General features: G+C 45.9%; 1 protein-coding gene and 1 pseudogene across 1 annotated transcript in view; one reads left to right on the forward strand and one right to left on the reverse strand.

Annotated features, from left to right (window-relative positions):
• Positions 1 to 25972, forward strand: part of LOC139256297 (zinc finger protein 850-like) — a 175630-nt pseudogene that overhangs the window by 81071 nt on the left and 68587 nt on the right.
• Positions 9881 to 25972, reverse strand: part of LOC139256293 (zinc finger protein 239-like) — a 37460-nt gene continuing 21368 nt past the window's right edge. Inside the window, exon 3 of the mRNA XM_070874176.1 lies at positions 9881 to 10847. Within this exon, the coding sequence (XP_070730277.1) occupies positions 9953 to 10846 (894 nt within the window). The 5' untranslated portion in view covers position 10847 and the 3' untranslated portion in view covers positions 9881 to 9952. The remainder of the gene's footprint in view (positions 10848 to 25972) is intronic.

The raw sequence follows: 25972 nt of genomic DNA on the forward strand, positions 1-25972 counted from the left end.
TTCATTTGTACACTCACTGGTTTTCCCACTCGTCCCCTGTCATATGCATTATTTGTGGAGGATTTTTACTAAGTTGGATCAAAAAAATGATAAATGATACAGAAAATAACTGATTTCACATCTTATGCAATATAATTCTCTAAAGGGGTGGTTCAAAGGAACTTCAAATAAGTGTAAAGTGAGTTCAATCTATGACACCGACAAGACATGTACACAAATAGAACAGGCTTGGGTTTGATATGGTAGAAGGTGAACTCGTTGAGAACTGAAATAATCTAGGGTAAGAAAAGTTCGGGAACAGTCGGTAACAGCACATCAATTCGTCTCTTATCATAGTGAAATCAAATATTCCACACAGTGTGTTTGAAACAAAAATGATTTTGTCAAGATTTAAAGAAAATGAAAAGAAGAAAATATTTATTTTAAATATTAATGAAGAATATTAATGTCCAGCCAATTGTTGGGGTTTATTAAGATCATCAGAAACAAATATTAACTGCCATATTGAACATGGTTCAGTTCTCGATGCAATCACAGTAAATCCTGTTCTATTCACTAAAGTAGCCTTTCAATGGCGAGGTTATTGCCCAGCATTCCCAGCGGGGGAGAATGTGCCGCACAGATTACAGGAGGCCAGTGTGTAGGCGGGGTACTTGCCAGGGTGTGGAGCATGCGGTGTTCGGTGCATAGACTGAAGCCGCAGGCGGACAAATGCGCGGAGCCCGATATTTCAGCGGGGAGTGAACGGCGGGGCGCGGAGGAGTAACCCCACCCGCGGGTGGGCTCCATCAACAAATGGTGTAGGCTGCAAGCCCCGAATGAGAACTTGCAGCTCTGGGGGAGTTTCCCGGTCACAGGCCCAGGTTAACGGCAGCCATCTTTGTAAAGAAAGGCTGAGGGTTTGTGCGTCGTCATCTTCATCGGTCAAACCGTAGAGCGCATGCGTGACCGGCAGAGAAAATCATTGACTCCTTGATTTAATTTTCATTCTGCACATGGGGGCTTTCTCAGCATCTCTCCTGAAGGCACTAGTAACTGCTGTTTTACGGTTTACAGCCCACAATTGTAATGAAAGGGCCCAGATTTAGATCCCCATTTAAAAAGAAAGGAAGACCTGCATTTATATAGCGCCTTTCACGTCCACCGGACATCTCAAAGCGTTTTACAGCCAATGAAGTACTTTTGGAGTGTGTCACTGTTGTAATGTGGGAAACGTGGTAGCCAATTTGCGCACAGCAAACTCCCATAAACAGCAATGTGATGAATATATATTAATGATTTAGATGATGGAATTGAGTGTAATATCTCCAAGTTTGCAGATGACACTAAACTTGGTGGCGGTGTGAGCTGTGAGGAGGACACTAAGAGGCTGCAGGGTGACTTGGACAGGTTAGGCGAGTGGGTAAATACATAGCAGATGCAGTATAATGTGGATAAATGTGAGGTTATCCACTTTGGGGGCAAAAACACGAAGGCAGATTAGGAAAAGGGGAGGTGCAGCGAGACCTGGGTGTCATGGTTCATCAGTCATTGAAAGTTGGCATGCAGGTACAGCAGGCGGTGAAGAAGACAAATGGTATGTTGGCCTTCATAGCAAGGGGATTTGAGTATAGGAGCAGGGAAGTCTTGCTGCAGTTGTACAGGGCCTTGGTGAGGTCCCACCTGGAATATTGTGTTCAGTTTTGGTCTCCTAATCTGAGGAAGAACGTTCTAGCTATTGAGGGAGTTCAGCGAAGGTTCACCAGACTGATTCCAGGGATGGCTGAGCTGACATATGAGGAGAGACTGGATCAACTGAACCTTTATACACTGGAGTTTAGAAGGATGAGAAGGGATCTCATAGAAACATATAAGATTCTGACTGGACTGGACAGGCTAGATGCGGGAAGAATGTTCCCGATGTTGGGGAAGTCCAGAACCAGGGAACACAGTCTTAGGACTGAGATGAGGAGAAACGTCTTCACTCAGAGAGCTGTTAACCTGTGGAATTCCCTGCTGCAGAGAGTTGTTGATGCCAGTTCATTGGATATATTCAAGAGGGAGTTAGATATGGCCCTTACGGCTAAAGCGATCAAGGGGTATGGAGGGAAAGCAGGAAAGGGGTACTGAAGGAATGATCAGCCATGATCTTATTGAATGGTGGTTCAGGCTCGAATGGCCTACTCCTGCAGCTATTTTCTATGTTTCTATGTTTCTAGTCAGGGAGCGTCTGTAGATGAGGGAGAAATAGTGACTGGTCAGGGAGCGTCTGTAAATGAAGGAGAAATGGTAACTAGTCAGAGAGCGTCTGTAAATGATGGAGAAATGGTGACTGGTCAGGGAGCATTTGTAAATGAGGGAGAAATAGTGACTGGTCAGGGAGCATCTGTAAATGAAGGACAAATGGTGACTGGTCAAGGAGAGTCCCTCACCAAAATTACAGAGGGGAAGTTTATAGGGAAGGATAGATTATTGGAAAGAGGGATGGAGCCAGCTTCAAAACCTCCTGGGAAGGAGAGGGAGGGGAACCAGTGTGTGTAGAACTGAACCCAGTCAGAGTCTGCACCTTCAGGGGAGGGGAACCAGTGAGTGTAGAACTGAACCCAGCCAGAATCAGCGCCTTCAGGGGAGGGAGAGAGGGGAACCAGTGAGTGTAGAACTGAAGCAGCCAGAGTCAGCACCTTCAGGGGAGGAGAGGGAGGGGAACCAGTGAGTGTAGAACTGAACCCAGCCAGAATCAGCACCTTCAGGGGAGGTGAGGGAGGGGAATCAGTGAGTGTAGAACTGCACCCAGCCAGAGTCAGCACCTTCAGGGGAGGGAGAAAGCTCAGCTAGCAGGAAAAGAAAGTTGGAACTGGTGCAATGTGTTTGGATTTCAGCACAGAGGGAGGTAGTGTGAGTAAAATGAGGATTTACATCTTTGGGAAATAAGTTCTAAATTTCTATCCTGTACTTGTTGTAATAACTTTTGTAAACTCTTTTTACCAGTCTAGACCTGATAGAGGTCTTTAAAATTATGATCGTGTTCGATAGGGTGGACGCAGAGAAAATGTTTCCACTTGTGTGGGAGTCGAAAACTAGCAGCCATTAATATTAGATAGTCACCAGTAAATCCAATGTGGAATTCTTTACCCAGAGCGCTACCATATGGAGTGGTTGAGACGAATAGCACAGATGCATTTCAGGGGAAGTTAGCTATGTACATGAGGGAGAAAGGAATAGAAGGATATGCTGATAGGTTTGGATGAAAATGGGTGGGAGGAGACTCGTGTGGAGCATAAACATCGGCACGGACCAGTGGGAGCCAATATTAGTCAAAAACTACTTCTTGGACATTTCTGACCGTCCAATATTAGTGGGGACTGAACCCATCACACAGCTCTGTGTCAGATTGAATTATTCCTCTCTCCAGCCTGTAACCGATGAAACTTGTAACACTGAGGCTGAAACACTGGGGGTGCAGGCAGTGCTGGGCACAGAGGGAGAAGCAAACCAGATTCAAAGTGGGCATACTGCCTTTGTCCTAGACCTGACTTTTCCGCTGTTCTGGGGCCCAGTGGACTTTCACTGATCCGGGGCATCTCTGTTGTGTCATAGCTCCATTTGGAACAGCAGAAGACCTTTCAGCCCCTCGGGCCTGCTCCACCATTCAATTAGATCAGGGCTGATCTGTACCTTAACTCCATTTATCCACCTTTATTCCATAACCCTTGGAACAATTACCTAACAAAAATCTATCATCTCAGTCTTGAAAGCTCTATTTGACCCCCAGCATTCACAGCCATTTGGAGGAGAGTGCCACATTTGCACTGGCCTTTGGGTGAAAAAGTGCTGCCTGATTTCACTCTTCAATGACCAAGCTCTAATTTTAAAATTATGGTTATAAAGAGCTGAAGGTGGAAAAAGACCTGTAGGGAGGGAATTCCAGAGCATAGGGCCTTGGCAGCTGAAAGCACGACTGCCAATGGTGGAGCGATTAAAATAGAGGATGAGCAAGATGCCAGAATTGGAGGAGTATAGATATCTCAGAGGAGGTTAGAGAGATAGGGAGGAGTGAGGCCCTTGGAGGGTCTTGAAAACAAGGGTGAAAATGTTAAAGTTGAAGAGTCGCTCTCCTTATCTCTTAGTCATCAATCCATCCCCATCCTGACTATGTTAACCACGGATGGGTTGCGCCATGTATTGCCACATATTTCCAGATCTCATCTCTTATCTTAGTTGAAGAAACAGCATGTCCCTCTTGGGAATGTGTAAGTTTCTGTTAGCAGAATACGAACTTACCACTGGCCTCGCACGGTACCAACAAGTCTGTTGCACGAGCAATTTCCAGTGTTTAGGGTCTTTAGATATGTGGGTCTCTTAGCAACTGCCATTCTTATCTGGGTAAAGGCCTTCTCTTGAGCAGGGTGTTTATCATTTCAGTATTCTCTGTCTTTGAGTTTCCAAACTGTCTTCTGTTCACACACAGACAAGATTCTACTTCCCTTTTCTCCACATTCGCTCTCTGGCTAAAATGGTCAAGCAAAGCACGCTGGGATATCCCGGCCATTTGGGCCACTTTAAAACATTCTAACAGTGCGGAGCAGGAAGAGAAGCCAGAAGAGAGGTGGAGTCGGACATTTGGCCCCTCGAGCTTGCTCCACCATTCACTGCGATCATGGCTGATCTACCTCAACTCCACCTTCCCGCACTGTCACCATATCCCTTGATTCCCTTAATATCCAAAACTCTAGTGATTCCTGCCTTGAATATAATCAAAGACTGAGCCTTCACAGCCCACCGGGGTAGAGAAATCTAAAGATTCACAACCCTGAGTGAAGAAATTTCTCCTCATCTCAGTCCTAAATGGCTGACCCTTTACTCTGAGACTCCGAGTTCTTTCCTCTATTCATACCCATAGCTGTAACTCTCCATCCCACACTCTCCCTCCTCTGTGTGCTGAAATCCAAACATTTCACATTATCTTCAACTTGTTTTCCTTTTCTCTGGGGTTGCCCCTCTGAGTACTGAATGTTTGAACTCTCAGACTGACCCTCACAGGGCAAGCAGCTACTAACATGACATCACCACCTGCTCAATTGGATATGTTAATTGAAAACGTCCAGTGAGAGAGCTTGGGAGAACTGAGAGATAATTGTAAGGACAACAACAACAACAACAACTTTTATTTATATAGCGCCTTTAACGTAGTAAAATGTCCCAAGGCACTTCACAGCAGTGTTACAAGACAAAACAGATACATTTGCTACATAAGAAGAAATTAAGGCAGATGACCAAAAGCTTTGTCAAAGAGGTAGGTTTTAAGGAGCGTCTTAAAAGAGGAAAGAGAGGGAGAGAGGTTTAGGGAGGGAGTTCTGGAGCTTAGGGCTCAAACAGCTAAAGGCACGGCCACTGATGGTTGAGCAGTTATAATCAGGGATGCTCAAGAGGGCAGAATTTGAAGAGGGCAGAATTTGAAGAGAGCAGACATCTCGTCAAGTTATGAAGCTGAAAGAGATTACAGAGATAGGGAGGAGCAAGGCCATGGAGGGATTTGTAAACTAGGATAAGAATTTTGAAAATGAGGTGTTGCTTAAGGTGGAGATAGACAGATTTTTAAGCACTAAGGGAGTCAAGGGTTATGGGGAGCGGGCAGGGAAGTGGAGCTGAGCCCAAAATCAGATCAGCCATGATCTTATTGAATGGTGTAGCAGGCTCGAGGGGCCAAATGGCCTACTCGTGCTCCTATTTCTTATGTTCTTAACTGGGAGCCAATGTAAGTCAGTGAGCACAGGGGTGCTGGTGAATGGGACTTGGTGTGAGTTAGCACATGGGCTTCCGAGTTTTGGATGACCTCAAGTTTATGTAGTGTAGTGTAGATAGGACTACTGTGACCAACATTAGCGTTATAATTAAACTTTAGAACAAGGATAGTAAAACTCGGAAAGGCACAAAATCAAAGACAGACTTAGAATTAAATGTTTCACTAGTGCAATAACAATTAACTGACAAGAGAGGGAAATCTGCAATTATATAATGCAATAGGGAGTTATACTGATCTTTAGCCCAATGGAAAAATAACACGTTGGTGAGGAATTCAGCAAATGAATTGAGTAAAGTTATAGGTTCTCATTAGTTTCTATCTGCAGTTGTTAACTTTTGATGATATGATGTAATGTGAAATCAAACTGATGATCATATACACATAAGGGACATGTATATAAAGTCACACAATCATAGAAACTTACAGCATAGGAGGCCATTCAGCCCTTAGAAAAAGCAGTTGTGCTTAGTCCCAGTTTCCTGTTTTTTGTCTGTAACCCTGAAAGTTCCTCATTCTCAAATATCTGTCGAACTCTCTTAAAATTATTTATGGAATCAGCTTCCACCACCCTTTCAGTTAGAGGAGTCGAGATCCTGACCACTCGCTAAGTGAAAACAATTCTTCTCATCTGCCCTCTAGATCTTTTGTCAATGATTTTGAATCCATGACCTATTGTTCTCTTTCAACTTTATCAAACTTCTCATCACCTTGAAAACTTCTATTAGGACACCTCTTAACCTTCCCTGTTCCAAAGGTTCCATGGATGAGGGACTTCAGTCACGGGGATAGACTGGAGAAGCTGGGGTTGTTCTCCTCAGAGCTGAGAAGTCTGAGGAGATTTGATAGCGGTGTTTAAAATCATAAAGTGTTTAGATGGAGTAAATAAAGAGAAACTGTTTCCAGTGGCTGAAGGGTCAATAACTAGCGAGCACAGATTTAAGGTGATTGGCAAAAAACAGGAAACAGGAAGCGAAACATTTTGATGCAACGAGTGGTTAGGATTTGGAATGCATTGCTTGACAGGGTGGTGGATACAGATTCAACAGTAGCCATCAAAGGTGAATTGGATAAACACTTGAAGGAGAAAAAATTGCAGGGATTCAGGGAAAGAGCAGAGGAGTGGGACTAACTGGATCGATCTTCGAAAGAGCCGGTGCCGATTCGATGGGCCGAATGGCCCATTTATGTGCTATAATATTCTAGGATTCTTTACAGACGCTCCCTGCTCATCAATATTTCTCCTTCATTCACAGACACACCCTGCTCATCAACATTTCTCCTGAATTTACAGACGCTCCCTGCTCATCAATATTTCTCCTTCATCTACAGACGCTCCCTGCTCATCAACATTTCTCTTTGATTTACAGACGCTCCCTGAGAGTTTGAGCCGACATTGCGCATGTGCTGTCCACTCCTTCGGGCCGGAGGAAGCCGGGAGCCGGCGGGCAGGGGGAGAATGTTCCCCGGTTTATATCCGGGCCCGGGACCGCACTCGGTGTTTTCACCCAGAGTTTCTCTAACCCGCTCCCTGGAGCTCGCTCACCTTCCGCGTCACCGTCTGCCGCCGCCCCACCGCGCATTGTCAGCTCACACTGCCCGGGTGATTGACGGTAGCTCCCGACCAATAGCAAGAGCGGGGGCGGGACTGGCGGACCGGTCGGTCGGATGGTCCTCCAACCAATCGGTGTGTATGAGGGGCGGGGCTTGAGCCTCCCACCCCCAGTGGGCGGGGCTGAGCCCGGATCTCCCTCAGTGAGCACGCGCGGTGGAATTGGACCGGAGGTAGGCTGGGAATCTTTGTAAATACACGGTGTAGGCCTCAGGCCCCGAAGAGCCCACAGGCCCCGCGTTTGCCGGGTGGGCGGGGTCACGGCGCATGCGCGGCTATCTTGGTGCAGGAACCTAGAGTGGGCGGGGCTTCAGAGTCTGTTGCCAACTGGGTCCCAGTGTCCGGGAGATGTAACATCCTGGGCAACATCTTTTTCATCACCTTAGAATCAGAGAGTGGTTACAGCACGGAAGGAGGCTATTCGGCCTATCAAGGCTTTGCAGGCTCACTGCAAGAGCTTTATCTAGTCCCACTCACCCATCCTTTCCCCATAGCCCTGCAGATTTCTCTCCTCCTGGTATTTATCCAACTCCCTTTTGAAAGCCGTGATTGAGTCTGCCTCCACTATCCTTTCAGACAGTGCATTCTAGATCCTAACCACTCACTGCGTAAAAAGGTTTTTTCTCATGTTGCCTTTGGTTCTTCTGCCAATCACCTTAAATTTGTGTCCTCTGGTTCTCAACTGCCAATGGTAACAACCCCAGCTTCTCCAATCTATCCATGTAACTGAAGTGCCTCAACCCTGGAATCATTCTTTTCTGCACCCTCTCTAAGGCCTTCATATATTTACTAAAATGCAGTGCCCAGAATTGGGCACAGTACTCCAGTTGAGGTCAAACCAGTATTTTATACAGGTTCATCATAATATCCATGATTTTGTACTCTATTCATGAAGCCCAGAATCCCGTAAGCTTTATTAACTGCTTTCTCTACCTGTGCTGCCACCTTCAACGATTTGTGCACATATACCCCCAGGTCTCCCTGTTCATGGAACCCCTTTAAAATTGTACCCTTTAGTTTATATTGCCTCTCCTAGTTCTTCCTACCAATATGTACCACTTTGAACTTTTCTGTGTTAAATTTTATCTGCCATGGGTCTGCCCATTTCACAAGCCTGTCTATGTCTTCCTGAAATTTACTATCCTCCTCATTGTTCACTATACTTCCAAGTTTTGAGTCATCTTCAAATTTGAAAGTTGTGCCCTGTTACTTAAGCCTAAGTCATTGCTATATATCAAGAAAAGCAGTGGTCCCAGTACCGACCCTTGGGGAACACACTGTATACCTTCCTGTAGTCCGAAAAACAACTATTCACCACTACTCTGTTTCATGTCACTTAGCTAATTTCGTATCCATGCTGCCACTGTCCCTTTTATTCCATGGCCTTCAATTTTGCTGGTATTGGTAACATGCCCAGGATCACTAAACACAAAACCCAGTCTGTTAATCACTTTCAACTACTGGACTTAGCGTGTGCCCCACAGCGTCTCTTCCACATTCAATATGTGAATAGAGCATCATGCCTACAAAGCTGGGTTAAGTTTATATCCATTCAGCAAATGTATTTAACAAAAGCCTGCAGGCCGATGAGAGACTGTTAAGGTGCCAGTGTGCTGCTGGTTTGATCTGCATTTTTCCTGTAATGGAAAATAACTGAACATTTCTCCCATTGTAATCTTTGCTGCAATGAAATGTGTGTCTTTTAATAAGCCTTACGTCCTTGCTCATGTCTGCTGCAATTGTGCAGAAAGGGGATGTGTAAAGAGATGGTCTTTGTACGGAGAGTGACACAGCCTTGTGGTCACAGTCAGAACAATGCAATGATTTATTTGTGGTTATGGACTGAGCAGGGTCAGTTCATGAATGCTCAAGCTAAGAGGTGCCAGGGATCGGAGGAGCGGCAGTAAATAAAATCTAAATGTAAATTCCGATGTAGTTTGTCTTCATTTATTCCTATTTTAATCATTTTTGCTGAATGTGGCCCACGGCAAGTGCCAGGATATTGGATCACATCCGCCACAGGAAATGAATGTGACAGCCCTGAGATAGACAATGTCAACCTGATTCCCCCCATTCACCAACCTAACAACTTCTTTACAAACTCAAGCTGTTGAAGATAGGGGCAAGGGGCTCACAGAGCATCCATTTCATCTCTCTAAACACCCTTGGGTAGATATCATCTGGACCTTACATGTCTCAAGATTAACCTACACAGAGAGTTTGCTGTCAGTGAAGAGAGACAAGAAGGACCAAAGTGCCGTTTGTTCCTCTCAGTGTGGTCCTGAAGGACTGTGTCCAGGCTGCAGTTCTGTTCCTGTACGATCCTCCCCCGAGATTGTCCTTTCTGAGCTCCAGCCAGGTGATGCTAAACACTCCAGGTGGGAAAGACAAAAATCTACAACAATATGTTGAAAGCAACGGTAATTTATTTGCCTATATCCCAAATATTAAACTCCAGCCAGTTACCGGGGTTATTAACAAACCCCAACTGTCAGAATGAACATGGTTCAGTCCTGGATGTGATGAACAGTAGCACGAACAGCAGAATCCAATCCCTGCAGTCACTTATGAACTCGCTGGTGTGTCAGCAGGTTGGATGACCGAGTGAATCCCTTCCCACACTCGGAGCAGGTGAACGGTTTCTCCCCAGTGTGAACTCGCTGGTGTTCAGTGAGGAGGGATGACCGAGTGAATCCCTTCTTACATTCAGAGCAGGTGAATCGCCTCTCCCCAGTGTGAACTCGCTGGTGTGTCAGCAGGCTGGATGACTGAGTGAATCCCTTCCCACACATGGAGCAGATGAATGGTCTCTCCCCAGTGTGAACTCGCTGGTGTTTCAGCAGCTCGAATGAAGTAGAGAAACCCTTCCCACAATCAGAGCAGGTGAACCGCCTCTCCCCAGTGTGACTTCGCTGGTGTGTCAGCAGGTGGGATGAATTAGAGAATCTCTTCCCACACTCAGAACAGGGGAACGGCCTCTCCCCAGTATGAACTCGCTGGTGTACAGTGAGATGGGATGAATGAGTGAAACCCTTTCCACACTCCGAGCAGGTGAACGGCCTCTCCCCAGTGTGAACCCGCTGGTGTGTCAGCAGGTCGAATGAAGTAGTGAACCCCTTCCCACACTCAGAGCAGGGGAATGGCCTCTCCCTAGTGTAAATTTGCTGGTGTTCAGTGAGAAGGGATGACTGAGTGAACCCCTTCCCACACTTAGAGCAGGTGAATGGCCACTCCCTAGTGTGAACTCGCTGGTGTCTTGATATGTCAGAGGATCGGCTGAAGTCTTGTCCACACACAGAGCACGTGTAGCATTTCTCCCCACTGTGAATGGTGCATTTTGCTTCCATATTCGAAGGCCGATGATAGTCATGTCCCGATGAATCGAGTGACACTGTCAGATCTTGACATGATGTTTGGTTTGAGTTTCGCATCTGCAAATCCTCCCCTTCTATCATGCTGCAAAATGAATTTTAAACAGGAAGTCGGGAGTGTGAGAGAGAATCCACAAAAACATCAAAGTAGTTGTGAAATTGAGCTTATTGAATCTGATCATTTATGGGGCTGGAGAAATGTCACCATGAAAGCTGCCAGATTGCAGTAAAAACCTAACTGATCACTGTAGTCCTTCAGGGAAGGGAACCCACCTTACTTGACAGTCCCATATTAGAAATTGTCGGTTCTACTGGATTCAGAAGTAAGAGGGATAAAACCCAGCAGCTTCTCCTCCATCCCCACTCCAGCTGAAACTGATGCAACAAACAGACAGCAGGCCTGGGACCGACTTCCGCATCCAGCGTTCACTCTGATACAGAACATCTGGAATTGCTGGGCCTGTTGTATAAATGCAAGTTGTTGTTGTCCCTGGGTTTCCTGGTGCTGGGCCTAGCAACACTGAGTCGTATCCCGAGAGCCACACTCAGTGTTGCTGATGCAGCGGTCGCTCTGGGGGATTCCACCACTGGGGGTGTACATGAGGATTCCAGCCCTGGGGCTGTACCTGGGGATTCCAACACTGGGACCGTACATGAGGATTCTAACCCTGTGAGTATACATTGGTATTCTAACTCTGTGAGTATACATGGGGATTCCAACCCTGGGATTGTACATGGGGATTCTAACCTTGGGACTGTTCATGGGGATTCTAACCCTGGGACTGCACATGAGGATTCTAACCTGAGATTGTACATGGTGATTCTAACCTGTGATTGTACATGGGGATCCTAACCCTCGGACTGTATATCGGGATTCCACCCGAGGACTGAATATTGGGATTCTAACCCTGGGACTCTACATGGGGATTCCAAACCTGGGATTGTACATGGAGATTTCAACCCTGGGACTGTACATAAAAAATAGGAACATATGAAATAGGAGCAAGAGTAGGCCGTATGCCTCCTTGAGCTTGCTCCGCAATTCAAAAAAATAATGGCTGTTCATCGACCTCTACTCCACTTTCCCACCTGATCTTCAAATCTCTTGATTCCTCGAGAATCCAAACATCAATCTCAGTTTTGAATATACTCGAAGGCTCAGCATCCACAGCCCTCTGCGGCAGGGATTCGAAATGCTCACAACCCTGAGTGAAGGATTTCCTCATCTCTGTCTTAATTGGCCTTATCCTGAGACTATGCCCCTGAGTTGTACACACTCCAGCCAGGGGACACAACTTACCCTGTCAATCCCCTTCAGATGTGGAACATGGGGATTCCAAATGTGGCACTGTACGTGGGGATTCTAACGCTGCGACTGTAGATGGTGATTCTAACCCTGGGACTGTACCTGGGGATTCTAACCATGGGACTGTACCTGGGGATTCTAACCATGGGACTTTACATGGGGATTCTAACCCTGGGACTGTACATGGGGATTTAAACTTTGCGACTGTACAGACATATTCTAACTCTGGGTTAGTACATGGATATTCTAACCCTGGGGCTGTACATTGAGGATTCTAATCTTGCAATTGTACGTGGGGATTCGAACCCTGGGACTATACATGGTGATTCCAACCCTGGGACTGTACATGGGGATCCTAACCCTAGGATTTTACATGGGGAACCTAATCCTGGGATTGTACATGGAGATCCTAACCCTGGGATTGTACATGGAGATCATAACCATGGGACTGTACATGGGGATTCCAACCCTGGGACTGTACAGGGGGGGGGGGGGCAATTGCATCCAATTATGTTACAATAGTGTTGCAAACCGTAAGGTCAACACTCACTCGCTCCTTCAGGAGAGATGGTGAAGAAATCCGGTGTGTGGAGAATGAGAATAAAATAACTGAGTCACTGATGTTCTCTCCCGGGTATTGGAACTGAGTTGGGAACAGACAAGGAATCCCTCCCACTCGTTGTTCCTGCACGAATATGGCCGTGCGTGCGCACTGCTTCTTGCTGATTCACGATGGCGGAGCACTGAACCTTCCCAAAGATGGCAGCCATTAATCTGGGCTTGTTACAGGGAGAAAGCACCGAAGCTGCAAACGCGAGACCTTCCGCTTATTATTCGGGCTTTCCGGCCTACATCAGTTCTTTATGAAGCCTCCCCGTCACCCACCAGGTCCTTTACTCTCCGGCTCCTCGCATCCGTCGGCCGCTTTACGGAGCCCGTCTGCAGCCTGTGGCCTATTCCCGCACTCACTGCGCATGCTCCAAACACAGCCTGCTACCGCGCCTGTGCACTGGGCTCCTGTAGTCTGGGTGCAGCACATTCTCCCCCGCAGGGCATGCTGGGTAAAAGCCCATATTCGTGAATAGGAAATAATTTTCTGTGACTGACTTGAGCTAAGTTAACAATTTATAGAGAAACCCATGTACACAGTCACTCTGTCATGGTTCAGTCCCGGATGTGATTAATAACAGAAGTGGCTCGGTAGCATCACTACTGACTGAGCAGGCCGACTCCTGAAGGACATAACTGTCAGACTGGGTTTGCAGCAGGTGATGAAAGAACCAACACGAGGGGAAAACCTACTCGACCTCGTCCTCATCAATCTATCTTTCGCAGATGCATCTGTCCTTGACAACATTGGTAGCAGTGATTGCTGCACAGTTATAGTGGAGATGAAGTCCTGTTTTCACGCTGAAGATACCCTCCATCGTGTTGTGTGGCACTAGCATTATACTAAATGGGATAAATAGGAAATACCACCAACAATGTCTCCGCAAGATCCTACAAATCCCCTGGGAGGACAGACGCACCAACATTAGCATCCTCGATCAGGCCAACATCCCCTGCATTGAAGCACTGACCACACTTGATCAGGTCCGCTGGGCAGACCACATTGTCCGCATACCAGACATGAGACTCGCAAAGCAAGTGCTCTACTTGGAACTCCTTCATGGCAAAGGAGCCAAAGGTGGGCAGAGGAAACGTTACAAGGACACCCTCAAAGCCTCCCTGATAAAGTGCAACATCCCCACTGACACCTGGGAGTCCCTGGCCAAAGACCGCCCTAAGTGGAGGAAGTGCATCCAGGAGAACGCTGAGCACCTCGAGTCTCATCGCCGAGAGCATGCAGAAATCAAGTGCAGGCAGCGGAAAGAGCATGCGGCAAACCTGTCCCACCCACCCTTCCCCTCAACGACTATCTGTCCCACCTGTGACAGGGACTGTGGTTCTCATATTGGACTGTTCAGCCACCTAAGGACTCATATTAAGAGTGGAAGCAAGTCTTCCTCACTTCTAAAGGACTGCCTATGATAATAATGAAATGGGATAGATTCAGAACAGATACAGATGCTCAAAACTGAGCATCCATGAGGCGCTGTAGGTCATCATCAGCAGGAGAATTGCATTCTGCCACAATCTGTAACTTCATGTCCAGGCATAAAACTTGTATTTATATAGCACCTTTAATGTAGTGAAATGTTCCAAGGCGCATCACAGGAGTATTATGAGATTTTTTTTTAATTTGACACCGAGCTGCCTAAGTAGAAATTAGCATAGGTGACCACAAGCTTAATCAAAGAGGTATGTTTTAAGGAGCATTTTAAAGGAGGAAAGATAGATAGAGAGTTAGAGAGGTTTAGGCAGGGAGTTCCAGAGCTTGGGGCCTAGGAAACAGAAGCAATGGCCACCACTGTTTGAGCAATTGTAATCAAGAGGGCAGAATTAGTGGAGAGCAGGCAGCTCGGAGAGATGTGGAGTTGGAGGAGATTACAGAGATAGTGAGGGGGGAGGCCATGGAGGGATTTGAAAATAAGGATGAGAATTTTAAAATTGAGGCATTGCTTAACTGGAAGACAATGTAGGTCAGCGAGCACAGGGATGATGGGCAAGCGGGACTTAATGCGAGTTAGGACCCGGGCAGCCGAGTTTTGGATCATCTCTTGTTTACGTCGGGTAGACTGTGGGAGGCCAGCCTGGAGTGCATTGGAAAAGTCAAGTCTAGATGTAACAAAGGCGTGGATGAGGACTTCAACAGCAGATGAGCTGAGGCAAGGGCAGAGATGGATGATGTTACGGAAGTGAAAATAGGAGGTCTTAGTTTTGCTGCGGAAATGTGGTTGAAAGCTCATTTTAGGGTCAAATATGACACCAAGGTTGAGAACAGTGTGGTTCAGCCTCAGACAGAAGTTGGGGAGAGGGATGGAGTCAGTTGGTATGGAACGGAATTCGTGGTGGAGACCGAAAACAATAGTTTCAGTCTTCCCAATATCAATTAGTATATCCCTGACTGTACCATTACCATGAAGGCACGGGACCAACTCTGGTTCAATGAGGAGTGCAGAAGAGCATACCAGGAGCAACAACAAGCGTACCAAGCTGGGGGAGCTGCAACACAAGACTGCATGCATGCTAAGCAGCATGCTATAACAGAGCTAAGCAATTCCGCAATCAACAGATCAGATCAAAGCTCTGCACATGCGGTTGTGAATGGTGGTGGACAATTAAGCCACTAACGGGGGGAGGCTCCTTGAATATCCCCATCCTCAATGATGGCGGAGCTCAGAATGCAAGTGCAAAAGACAAGGCTGAAGCATTTTCAACCATCTTCAGCAGGTAGGTACAGCAAGTAATCAGGCAAATGAAATGCTGGGCTTTATTGCAAGGGAGATGAGTATAAAAGCAGGGGAGTCCTGCTTGAACTGTATAGGGCATTGTTAAAACCTCACCTGGAGTACTGTGTACAGTTTTGGTCTCCTTATTTAAGGTAGGATATACTTGTATTGGAGGCAGTTCAGAGAAGGTTCATGAGGTTGATTCCTGAGATGGAGGGGTTGTCATAAGAAGAAAGGTTGAGCAGTTTGGGCCTATATGCCTTGGAGTTTAGAAGAATGAGAAGTGATCTAATTGAAACATATAAGATTCTGAGAGGGCTTGACAAGGTAGATAGAGAGAGAATGTTTCCCCTCGTGGGGGAATCTAGAACTAGAGGGCATAGTTTCAGAATAAGGGGTCGCCCATTTAAAACAGAAATGAGGAGGAATTTCTTCTCTCAGAGGGTCATGAATCTTTGTAATTCTCTACCCCAGAGAACATAAGAAATAGGAGCAGGAGTAGGCCATACGGCCCCTCGAGCCTGTTCCACCATTTAATAAGATCATGGCTGATACAGTCATGGACTCAGGTCCACCTCCCTGCCCGCTCCCCATAACCCCTTATTCCCTTATCGGTTAAGAAACTGTCTATCTCTGTCTTAAATTTATTCAACGACCCAGCTTCCACAGCTCTCTGAGGCAGTGAATTTCACAGATTTACAACCCTCTGGGAGAAGAAATTCCGCCTCATCTCAGTTTTAAATGGGTGGCCCCTTATTCTAAGATCATGCCCCCTAGTTCTAGTCTCCCCTATCAGTGGAAACATCCTCTCTCCATCCACCTTGTCAAGCCCCCTCATAATCTTATATGTTTCAATAAGATCACCTCTCATTCTTTTGAATTCCACTGAGTAGATGCCCAACCTTCTCAACCTTTCCTCATGTCAAACCTTTCATCTGTGGAATAAACCTAGTGAATCTTCTCTGAACTGCCTACAAAGCAGTTAAATATGGAAACCAAAACTGCACGCAGTATTCCAGGTGTGGCCTCACCAATTCCTTGTATAGCTGTAACAAGGCTTCCCTGCTTTTATACTCCATCCCCTTTGCAATAAAGACCAAGATTCCATTGGCCTTCCTGATCACTTGCTGTATCTGCATACTAACCTTTGTGTTTCATGCACCAGGACACCCAGGTCCCACTATACTGCAGCACTATGCAATTTTTCTCCATTTAAATAATAACTTGCTCTTCGATTTTTTTCTGCCAAAGTGCATAACCTCGCACTTTCCAACATTATACTCCATTTGCCAAATTTTTGCCCACTCACTTAGCCTGTCTATGTCCTTTTGTAGGTTTTTTGTGCCCTCCTCACACATTGATTTTCCTTCCATCTTTGTCATCATCATCATAGGCAGTCCCTCGGAATCAAGGAAGACTGGCTTCCACTCTTAGAATGAGTCCTTACATAGCTAAACAGTCCAATACGAGAGCCACAGTCCCTGCCACAGGTGGAACAGACAGCCGTTGAGGGGAAGGGAGGGTGGCACAGGTTTGCCGCACATTCTTTCCACTGCCTGCGCTTGTATTCTGCATGCAGTCAGCGATGAGACTCAAGGCATTCAGCGCCCTCCCGGATATGCTTCCTCCACTTAGAGTGGTCTTTGGCCAGAGACTCCCAGGTGCTGGTGGGGATGTTGCACTTTATCAGGGAAGCTTTGAGGGTGTTCTTGTAACGTTTCCTCTGTCCACCTTTGGCTCGTTTTCCATGAAGGAGTTCAGAGTAGAGTGCTTGCTTTTCGAGTCTCGTGTCTGGCATGCAGACAATGTGGCCTGCCCAGCAGAGCTGATCAAGTGTGGTCAGTGCTTTAATGCTGGGGATGTTGGCCTGGATGAGGACACTGATCTTTGTATCTTCACTGTGGAGGCTCGATCTTTGAATATATTTAAGGTGGAGATAGACAGATTTTTGAATGATAAGGAAGTCATGGATTATAGAGACCAGGCGGGGAAGTGGAGTTGAGGCCAGAATCAGATCAGCCATGATCTTATTGAATGGCGGAGCAGGCTCACGGGGCCAAATGACTGACTCCTGCTCCTATTTCTTATGTTCTTATGTTCAGCCAGAAGTGCCGAGTGGATGATCCATATCGGCCTTCTCCTGAGGTCCCCACTATCACAGGAGCCAGTCTTCAGCTAATTCGATTCACTCCATGTGATATCACGAAGCTGCTGAGCGCACTGGATACAGGAAAGGCTATGGGCGTCAACAACAAACTGACTGTTGTGGCTGAAGATTTGCGCCTCAAGCCAAGCTGTTCCAGCACAGCTATGACACTGGCATCTATCCGTCAATTTGGAAAACTGCCCAGATATGTCCTGTCCACAAAAAGCAGGACAAATTTAATCCGGCCAATTACCGTCCCATCAGTCTATTCTCAATCATCAGCAAAGTGATGGAAGGTGTCATCAACAGTACTATCAAGTGACACTTGCTCACAAATAACCTGCTCATCGATAGTGAATTTGGGTTCCGCCAGGACCACTTTGCTCCAGGCTTCATTACAGCCTTGGTCCAAACATGGACAAAAGAGCTGAATTCCAGAGGTGAGGTGAGAGTGACTGCCCTCAACATCAAGACAGTATTTGACCAAATGTGGCATCAAGGAGCCCTAGTAAAACTGAAGTCAATGGGAATCAGGGGGAAAAATCTCCACTGGCTGGAGTCATACCTAGCACAAAGGAAGATGGTTGTGGTGGTTGGAGGTCCATCACCACAGCCCCAGGACATCGCTGCAGGAGTTCCTCAGGACAGTGCCCAAGGCCCAGCAATCTTCGGTTGCTTCATCAATGACCTTCCTTCCATTATCATGTCAGAAGTGGGAATATTCACTGATGATTGCAGAGTGTTCCGTTCCAAATGCAACCTCTCAGAAAATTAAGCAGTCCATGCTCGTATGCAGCAAGACCTGGACGACATTCAGGCTTGGGCTGAGATGTGGCAAGTAACATTCACACCACACAAGTGCCAGGCAATGACCATCTCCAACAAACGAGAGTCTAACTACCTCCCCTTGACATTCAACGGCATTACCATCACCGAATCCCTCACCATCAACATCCTGGGGTCACCATTGACCAGAAACTGAACTGAATCAGCCACATAAATACTGTGGCAACAAGAGCAGGTCAGAGGCTGGCTATTCTGTGGCAAATGTCTCACCTCCTGACTCCCCAAAGCCATTCCACCATCTAAAAGGCACAAGTCAGGAGTGTGATGGAATACTCTCCACTTGCCTGTATGAGTGCAGCCACAATAACACTCAAGATGCTCGATACCATACAGGACAAAGCAGCCCGTTTGATTAGTACCCCATTCACCACCTTAAACATTCACTCCCTCCACCACCAGTGCACCGTGGCTGCAGTGTACACCATCTACAAGATGCATTGCAGCATTTTGCCACGGCTTCTTCGGCAGCACCTCCCAACCTGCGACCTCTACCACCTGGAAGGACAAGGGCATCAGGCACATGGGAACATCACCACCTCCATGTTCCCCTCTAAGTCACATACCATCCTGACTTGGAAGTATGTCGTCGCTGGGTCAAAATCCTGGAACTCCCTCCCTAATAGCACTGTGGAAGTACCTTCACCACAAAGACTGCAGCGGTTCAAGAAGGTGGCTCACCACCATCTTCTCAAGGGCAATTAGGGATGGGCAATAAATGTTGGCCTTGCCAGTGACGCCCACATCCCTTGATTAGATATAAAAAAAAGATACTGAATAAAGCTTCCTCAACACTGTTTCATCAAACACTCCCAGGGCAGTACAGCACTGATTAGATGCAGAATAAAGCTCCCTCTACTATGTCCCGTCAAGTACTCCCAGGGCAGGTACATAGAATATAAAGCACAGAAATAGGCCATTTTGCGCAACCAATCGATGCCAGTGTTTATGCTCCACTCGAGCCCTCTCCTGTCTTTCCTCATCTAACTATCAGCACAACCCTCTATTCCCTTCTCTCATATACTTATCTAGCCTCCTCTTAAATATATCTAAATTATTCGCTTCAACCCCTCCCTGTGGTAGCGAGTTCCACATTCCCAACACTCTCAGTAAAAAAATTTCTTCTGAACTTCCTATTTGATTTCTTGGTGACTATCTTGTATTGATGGCCTATAGTTTTGCTCTTCCCCATAAGTGGAAACACTCTCTCTATATCCACTCTATCAAAACCTTTCATAATTTTAAAGACCGCTATTAGGTCACCCCTTCACCTTCTCTTTACAAGAGAAAAGTGACCCAGCCTGTTCATTCTTTCCCTTTAGGCATAAACTTGTATTTCTGGTATCATCATTGTAAATCTCATTTCCACCCCTGCCAGTGCCTCTATATCCTTTTTATAATATGGTGACCTGAATTGTACACAGTACTCCAAATGTGGTCCAACCAAGGTTCGATACAAGTTTAGCAAAACTTCTCTACTTTGCAATTCAATCCCCATGAAATAAACCTTAGTGCTCGGTTTGCTCTTTTTATGGCGTTGCTAACCTGTGTCGCTACTTTTAGTGATTTGTGTATTTGTATTACGACATCACTTTGCTCTTCTAGCCCATTTAGATTCTTGTTTTCCAACTAATATCTGACCAAAATGTAATATCTCAAATTTATTGGTGTTGAAATTCACTTGCCAATTATATGCCCATTCTGCAAGTCTCTCAGGCCAACATCCCCAGCTCTGAAGCATTGACCGCGCTCGATCAGCTCCAATGGATGGGCCACATTGTCCGCATGCCCAATGCTGGACTCCAGAAACAAGCACTCTACTCTGAGCACTGTCATGGCAAGTGAGTCTCAGGAGGGCAGAGAAAATGCTTCAAGGACACCCTCAATGCCTCCTTGATAAACATAGAAAATAGGTGCAGGAGTAGGCCATTCGGCCCTTCGAGCCTGTACCACCATTCAATAAGATCATGGCTGATCATTCACCTCAGTACCCCTTTCCTGCTTTCTCTCCATATCCTTTGATCCCCTTAGCCATAAGGGCCATATCTAACTCCCTCCTGAATATATCCAATGAACTGGCATCAACAACTCTCTGCGGTAGGGAATTCCACAGGTTAACAATCCTCTGAGTGAAGAAGTTTCTCCTCATCTCAGTCCTAAATGGCTTACCCCTTATCCTTAGGTTGTGTCCCCTGGTTCTGGACTTCCCCAACATCGGGAACATTCTTCCTGCACCTAACCTGTCCAGTCCCATCAGAATTTTATATGTTACTACGAGATCCCCTCTCATCCTTCTAAACTCCAGTGAATACAGGCCCAGTCGCTCCAGTCTCTCCTCATATGTCAGTCCAGCCATCCCGGGAATCAATCTGGTGAACCTTCTCTGCACTCCCTCAACAGCAAGAACGTCCTTCCTCAGATTTGGAGACCAAAACTGAACACAATATTCCAGGTGACGCCTCACTAAGGCCCTGTACAACTGCAGTAAGACCTCCCTGCTCCTATGCTCAAATCCCCTAGCTATGAACGTCAACATACCATTTGCCTTAATACATTCATATCTTCTTTGTAGGTAGTACCCTGGAGTCGAGGATGATTAGCTTCCACACTAAAATGAGTTCTAAGGTGACTGATGAGTCCAATACCATACCTACAGTCTCTGTCACAGGTGGGGCAGGGGGTGGTTGAAGGGATGGGTGGGTGGGGTACTTGGTTTGTCGTATGCTCCTTCCGCTGCTTATACTTGGCTTCCGCGTGCTGCCGACGAAGAGACTTGAAGTGACTGACGCCTTCGCGGATGATTCTCCTCCACTTTCAGTGGCTTTGCGCCAGGGATTCTCAAGAGTCGGTCGGGATGTAACATTTAATCTACATATTAATTGGGCTAATCAAACTGGTAGCAATGCAGTGGAGGAGAATTTCCAGGAGTGTATTAGGGATGGTTTTCTCGACCAATATGTCGAGGAACCAACTAGAGGACTGGCCATCCGAGACTGGGTGATGTGTAATGAGAAAGGACTAATTAGCAATCTTGTTGTGCGAGGCCCCTTGGGAAAGAGTGACCATAATATGGTAGAATTTTTTATTAAGATGGAGAGTGACACAGTTAATTCAGAGTCTAGGGTCCTGAACTTAAGGAAAGGTAACTTCAATGGTATGAGACATGAATTGGCTAGAATAGACTGGCGAGTGATACTTAAAAGGTTGACAGTGGATAGGCAATGGCAAACATTTAAAGATCACATGGATGAACTTCAACAACTGTACATCCTTGTCTGGGGAAGGTGGCTCAACCGTGGCTAACAAGGGAAATTAGGGATAGTGTTAAATCCAAGGAAGAGGTATATAAATTGGCCAGTAAAGCAGCAAACCTGAGGACTGAGAGAATTTTATAATTTAGCAGAGGAGGACAAAGGGTTTAATTAGGAGGGGGAAAATAGAGTATGAGAGGAAGCTTGCAGGAAACATAAAAACTGACTGCAAAAGCTTCTGTAGATATGTGAAGAGAAAAAGATTAGCGAAGACAAATGTCAGTCAGTCAGATTCAGGTGAATTTAGAATGGGGAATAAAGAAATGGTGGACCAATTAAACAAATACTTTGGTTCTGTCTTCACGAAGGAAGACACAAATAACCTTCCAGAAATAATAGGGGACCAAGGGTCTAGTGAGAAGGAGGACCTGGAGGAAATCCTTATTAGGCGGGAAATTGTGTTAGGGAAATTGATGGGATTGAAGGCCGATAAGTCCCCGGGGCTTGATAGTCTGCATCACAGAGTATTAAGGAAGTGGTCCTGGAAATAATGGATGCATTGGCGATCATTTTCCAACAGTCTATCGACTCTGGATCAGTTCCTATGGACTGGAGGGTAGCTAATGTAACACCACTTTTTAAGAAAAAAGGGAGAGAGAAAGCGGGTAATTATAGACCGGTTAGCCTGACATCAATAGTGGGGAAAACGTTGAAATTAATTATTAAGGATGAAATAGCAGCGCATTTGGAAAGCAGTGACAGAATCGGTCCAAGTCAGCATGGATTTATGAAAGGGAAATCATGCTTGACAAATCTTCTAGAATTTTTTGAGAATGTAGAGTGGACAATGGAGAACCAGTGGATGTGGTGTATTTGGACTTTCAAAAGGCTTTTGACAAGGTCCCACACAAGAGATTGGTGTGCAAAATTAAAGCACATGGTATTGGGGGTAATGTACTGATGTGGATAGAGAACTGGTTGGCAGACAAGAAGCAGAGAGTCGGGATAAGTGCATCCTTTTCAGAATGGCAGGCAGTGACTTGTGGGGTGCCGCAGGGCGCAGTGCTGGGACTCCAGCTATTTACAATATACATTAATGATTTAAATGAAGGAATTGAGTGTAATATCTCCAAGTTTGCAGATGACACTAAGCTGGGTGGTGGTATGAGCTGTGAGGAGGACGCTAAAAGGCTGCAGGGTGACTTGGACAGGTTAGGTGAGTGGGCAAACGCATGGCAGATGCAGTATAATATGGATAAATGTGAGGTTATCCACTTTGGTGGCAAAAACACGAAGGCAGAATATTATCTGAATGGTGGCAGATTAGGAAAAGGGGAGGTGCAACGAGACCTGGATGTCATGGTACATCAGTCATTGAAAGTTGGCATGCAAGTACAGCAGGCGGTGAAGAAGGCAAATGGTATGTTGGCCTTCATAGCTAGGGGATTTGAATATAGGAGCAGGGAGATCTTACTGCAGTTGTACAGGGTTTTATGAGGCCTCACCTAGAATATTGTGTTCAGTTTTGGTCTCCAAATCTGAGGAAGGATGTTCTTGCTATTGAGGGAGTGCAGCGAAGGTTCACCAGACTGATTCCCGGGATGTGAGGACTGACATATGAGGAGAGACTAGATCGACTGGGCCTATATTCACTAGAAGAATGAGAGAGGATCTCATAAAAACATATAAAATTCCGACGGGACTGGACAGGTTAGGTGCAGGAAGAATGTTCCCGATGTTGGGGAAGTCCAGAACCAGGGGACACAGTCTAAGGTTAAGGGGTGAGCCAGTTAGGACTGAGATGAGGAGAAACTTCTTCACTCAGAGAGTTGTTAACCTGTGGAATTCCCTACCGCAGAGAGTTGTTGATGCAGTTTGTTAGATATATGCAAGAGGGAGTTAGATATGGCCCTTATGGCTAAAGGGATCAAGGGGTATGGAGAGAAAGCAGGAAAGGGGTACTCAGGTGAATGATCAGCCATGATCTTATTGAATGACGGTGTAGGCTTGAAGAGCCGAATGGCCTACTCCTGCACCTATTTTCTATGTTTCTATAAGAACAGAAGAACATAAGAATTGGAGCAGGAGTAGGCGATTCGGCCCCTCGAGCCTGCTCCGCCATTCAATAAGATCATGGCTGATCTTCTACCTCAACTTCACTTTCCTGCACTGTACCCATATCCCTTGATTCCCTTAATATCCAAAAATCTACTGATCTCTGCCTTGAATATACTCAAAGACTGAGCCTTCACAGCCCTCTGGGGTAAAACATTCCAAAGATTCAGCACCCTCCGAGTGAAGAAGTTTCTCCTCAACTCAGTCCTAAATGGCCGACCCCTTATTCTGAGACTGTGTCCACTGGTTCTAGACTCCCCAGCCAGGGGAAACATCCTCCCTGCATCGACCTTGTCAAGCTTTGTAAGAATGTTACATGTTTCAATGAGATCACCTCTCATTCTTCTAAACTCTAGAGCATATAGGCCTAGTGTACTCAATCTCTCCTTATTGGACAATGCCCCCATCCCAGGAATCAGTCTGGTGAACCTTCGTTGCACTCCCTCTATGGCAAGTATATTCTTCCTTAGGTAAGGAGACCTAAACTGTACACAATATTCCAGATGTGGTCTCACCAGGGCCTTATATAACTGCAGTCAGATATTTTTACTTATACTCAAATCCTCTTGAAATAAAGGCCTACATACCATTTGCTTTCTTAAATGCTTGCTGTACCTGCATGTTACCTTTCAGTGATTCATGTACAAGGACACCCAGGTCCCTCTGAACACCAACGTTTCCCAATCGCTCACCATTTAAAAAATACTCTGTTTTTCCAATTTTCCCACCAAAGTGGATAACTTCACATTTCTCCACATTATATTCCATTTGCTATGTTCTTACCCACTCACTTAGCCTGTCTGTATCCCGTTGAAACCTCTTTGCATCCTCCTCACAACTTACATTCCCACCTAGCTCTATATCATCAGCAAACTTGGATATATAACATTTGGTCCCCTCATCCAAATCATTGATTTGATTCTGAATAGCTGGGGCCCAAGCACCGATCCTTGCGGCACCCCACTAGTAACAGCCTGCCAACCCGAAATTGACCTGTTTATTTGTTTTCTGTCAGTTAACCAATCCTAAATCCATGCAAGTAAAGTACCCCCAATCCCATGAGCCCTAATTGTGTTTAATAACCTTTTGTGTGGCACCGTATTGAATGCTTTCTGAAAATCCAAACACTGGTTCCCCCTTATCTATTCTATTAGTTATAACCTCAAAAAACTCTAACAGATTTGTCCCTTTCATAAATCCATGTCGACTCTGCCCAATCCTATTGTTATTTTCTAATTGCCCTGTTACCATGTCCTTAATAATAGATTCTAGCATGTTCCCTCCGTCTGATGTCAGGCTAACTGGTCTGTCGTTCCCCATTTTCTCTCTCCCTTCTTTCTTAAATAGTGGGGTTACATTAGTTACCTTCCAATCTGCGGGAACCTTTCTGGAATCTATGGAATTTTGGAAGATGACAGCCAATGCATCCACTATCGCAATGGCCACCTCTTTCAAAACCCTAGGATGTAGGCCATCAGGTCAAGATCAAAATCTCCAGATGACGCCAAAAGAGGGACATAGAAACATAGAAAATAGGTGCAGGAGTTGGCCATTCGGCCTTTCGAGCCTGCACCACCATTCAATATGATTATGGCTGATCATTCACCTCAGTACCCCTTTCCTGCTTTCTCTCCATACCCCTTGATCCCTTTAGCCGTAAGGGCCATATCTAACTCCCTCTTGAACTGGCATCAACAACTCTCTATGATAGGGAATTCCACAGGTTAATAACTCTCTGAGTGAAGAATGTTCTCCTCATCTCAGTCCTAAATGGCTTACCCCTTATCAGTAGACTACGTTCCCTGGTTCTGGACTTCTCCAACATTGGGAACATTCTTCCTGCATCTAACCTGTCCAGTCCCGTCAGAATTGTATATGTTTCTATGAGATCCCCTCTCTTTCTTCTAAACTCCAATGAATACAGGCCCAGTCGATCCAGTCTCTCCTCATATGTCAGTCCTGCCATCCCTGGAATCAGTCTGGTGAACCTTCGCTGCACTCCCTCAATAACAAGGCCTCAGCAAGGGCCTGTACAATTGCAGTAAGACCTCCCTGCTCTTGTGGATATCTGAACGGAATATATGGAATTAAGAACAGTAAAGTAAACGGGATATATGAAAATGTATAAGCCATGGAAGAATAGCTGGGAGAATGTCAGATTGCAAATAGTGCAACATCAGCTTAGCTAACAGTCTGTCTCAAGGTTTCAAGTCACTA

Source organism: Pristiophorus japonicus, unplaced genomic scaffold (assembly GCF_044704955.1).
Source record: "Pristiophorus japonicus isolate sPriJap1 unplaced genomic scaffold, sPriJap1.hap1 HAP1_SCAFFOLD_704, whole genome shotgun sequence".
Lineage (NCBI taxonomy): Eukaryota > Metazoa > Chordata > Chondrichthyes > Pristiophoridae > Pristiophorus > Pristiophorus japonicus.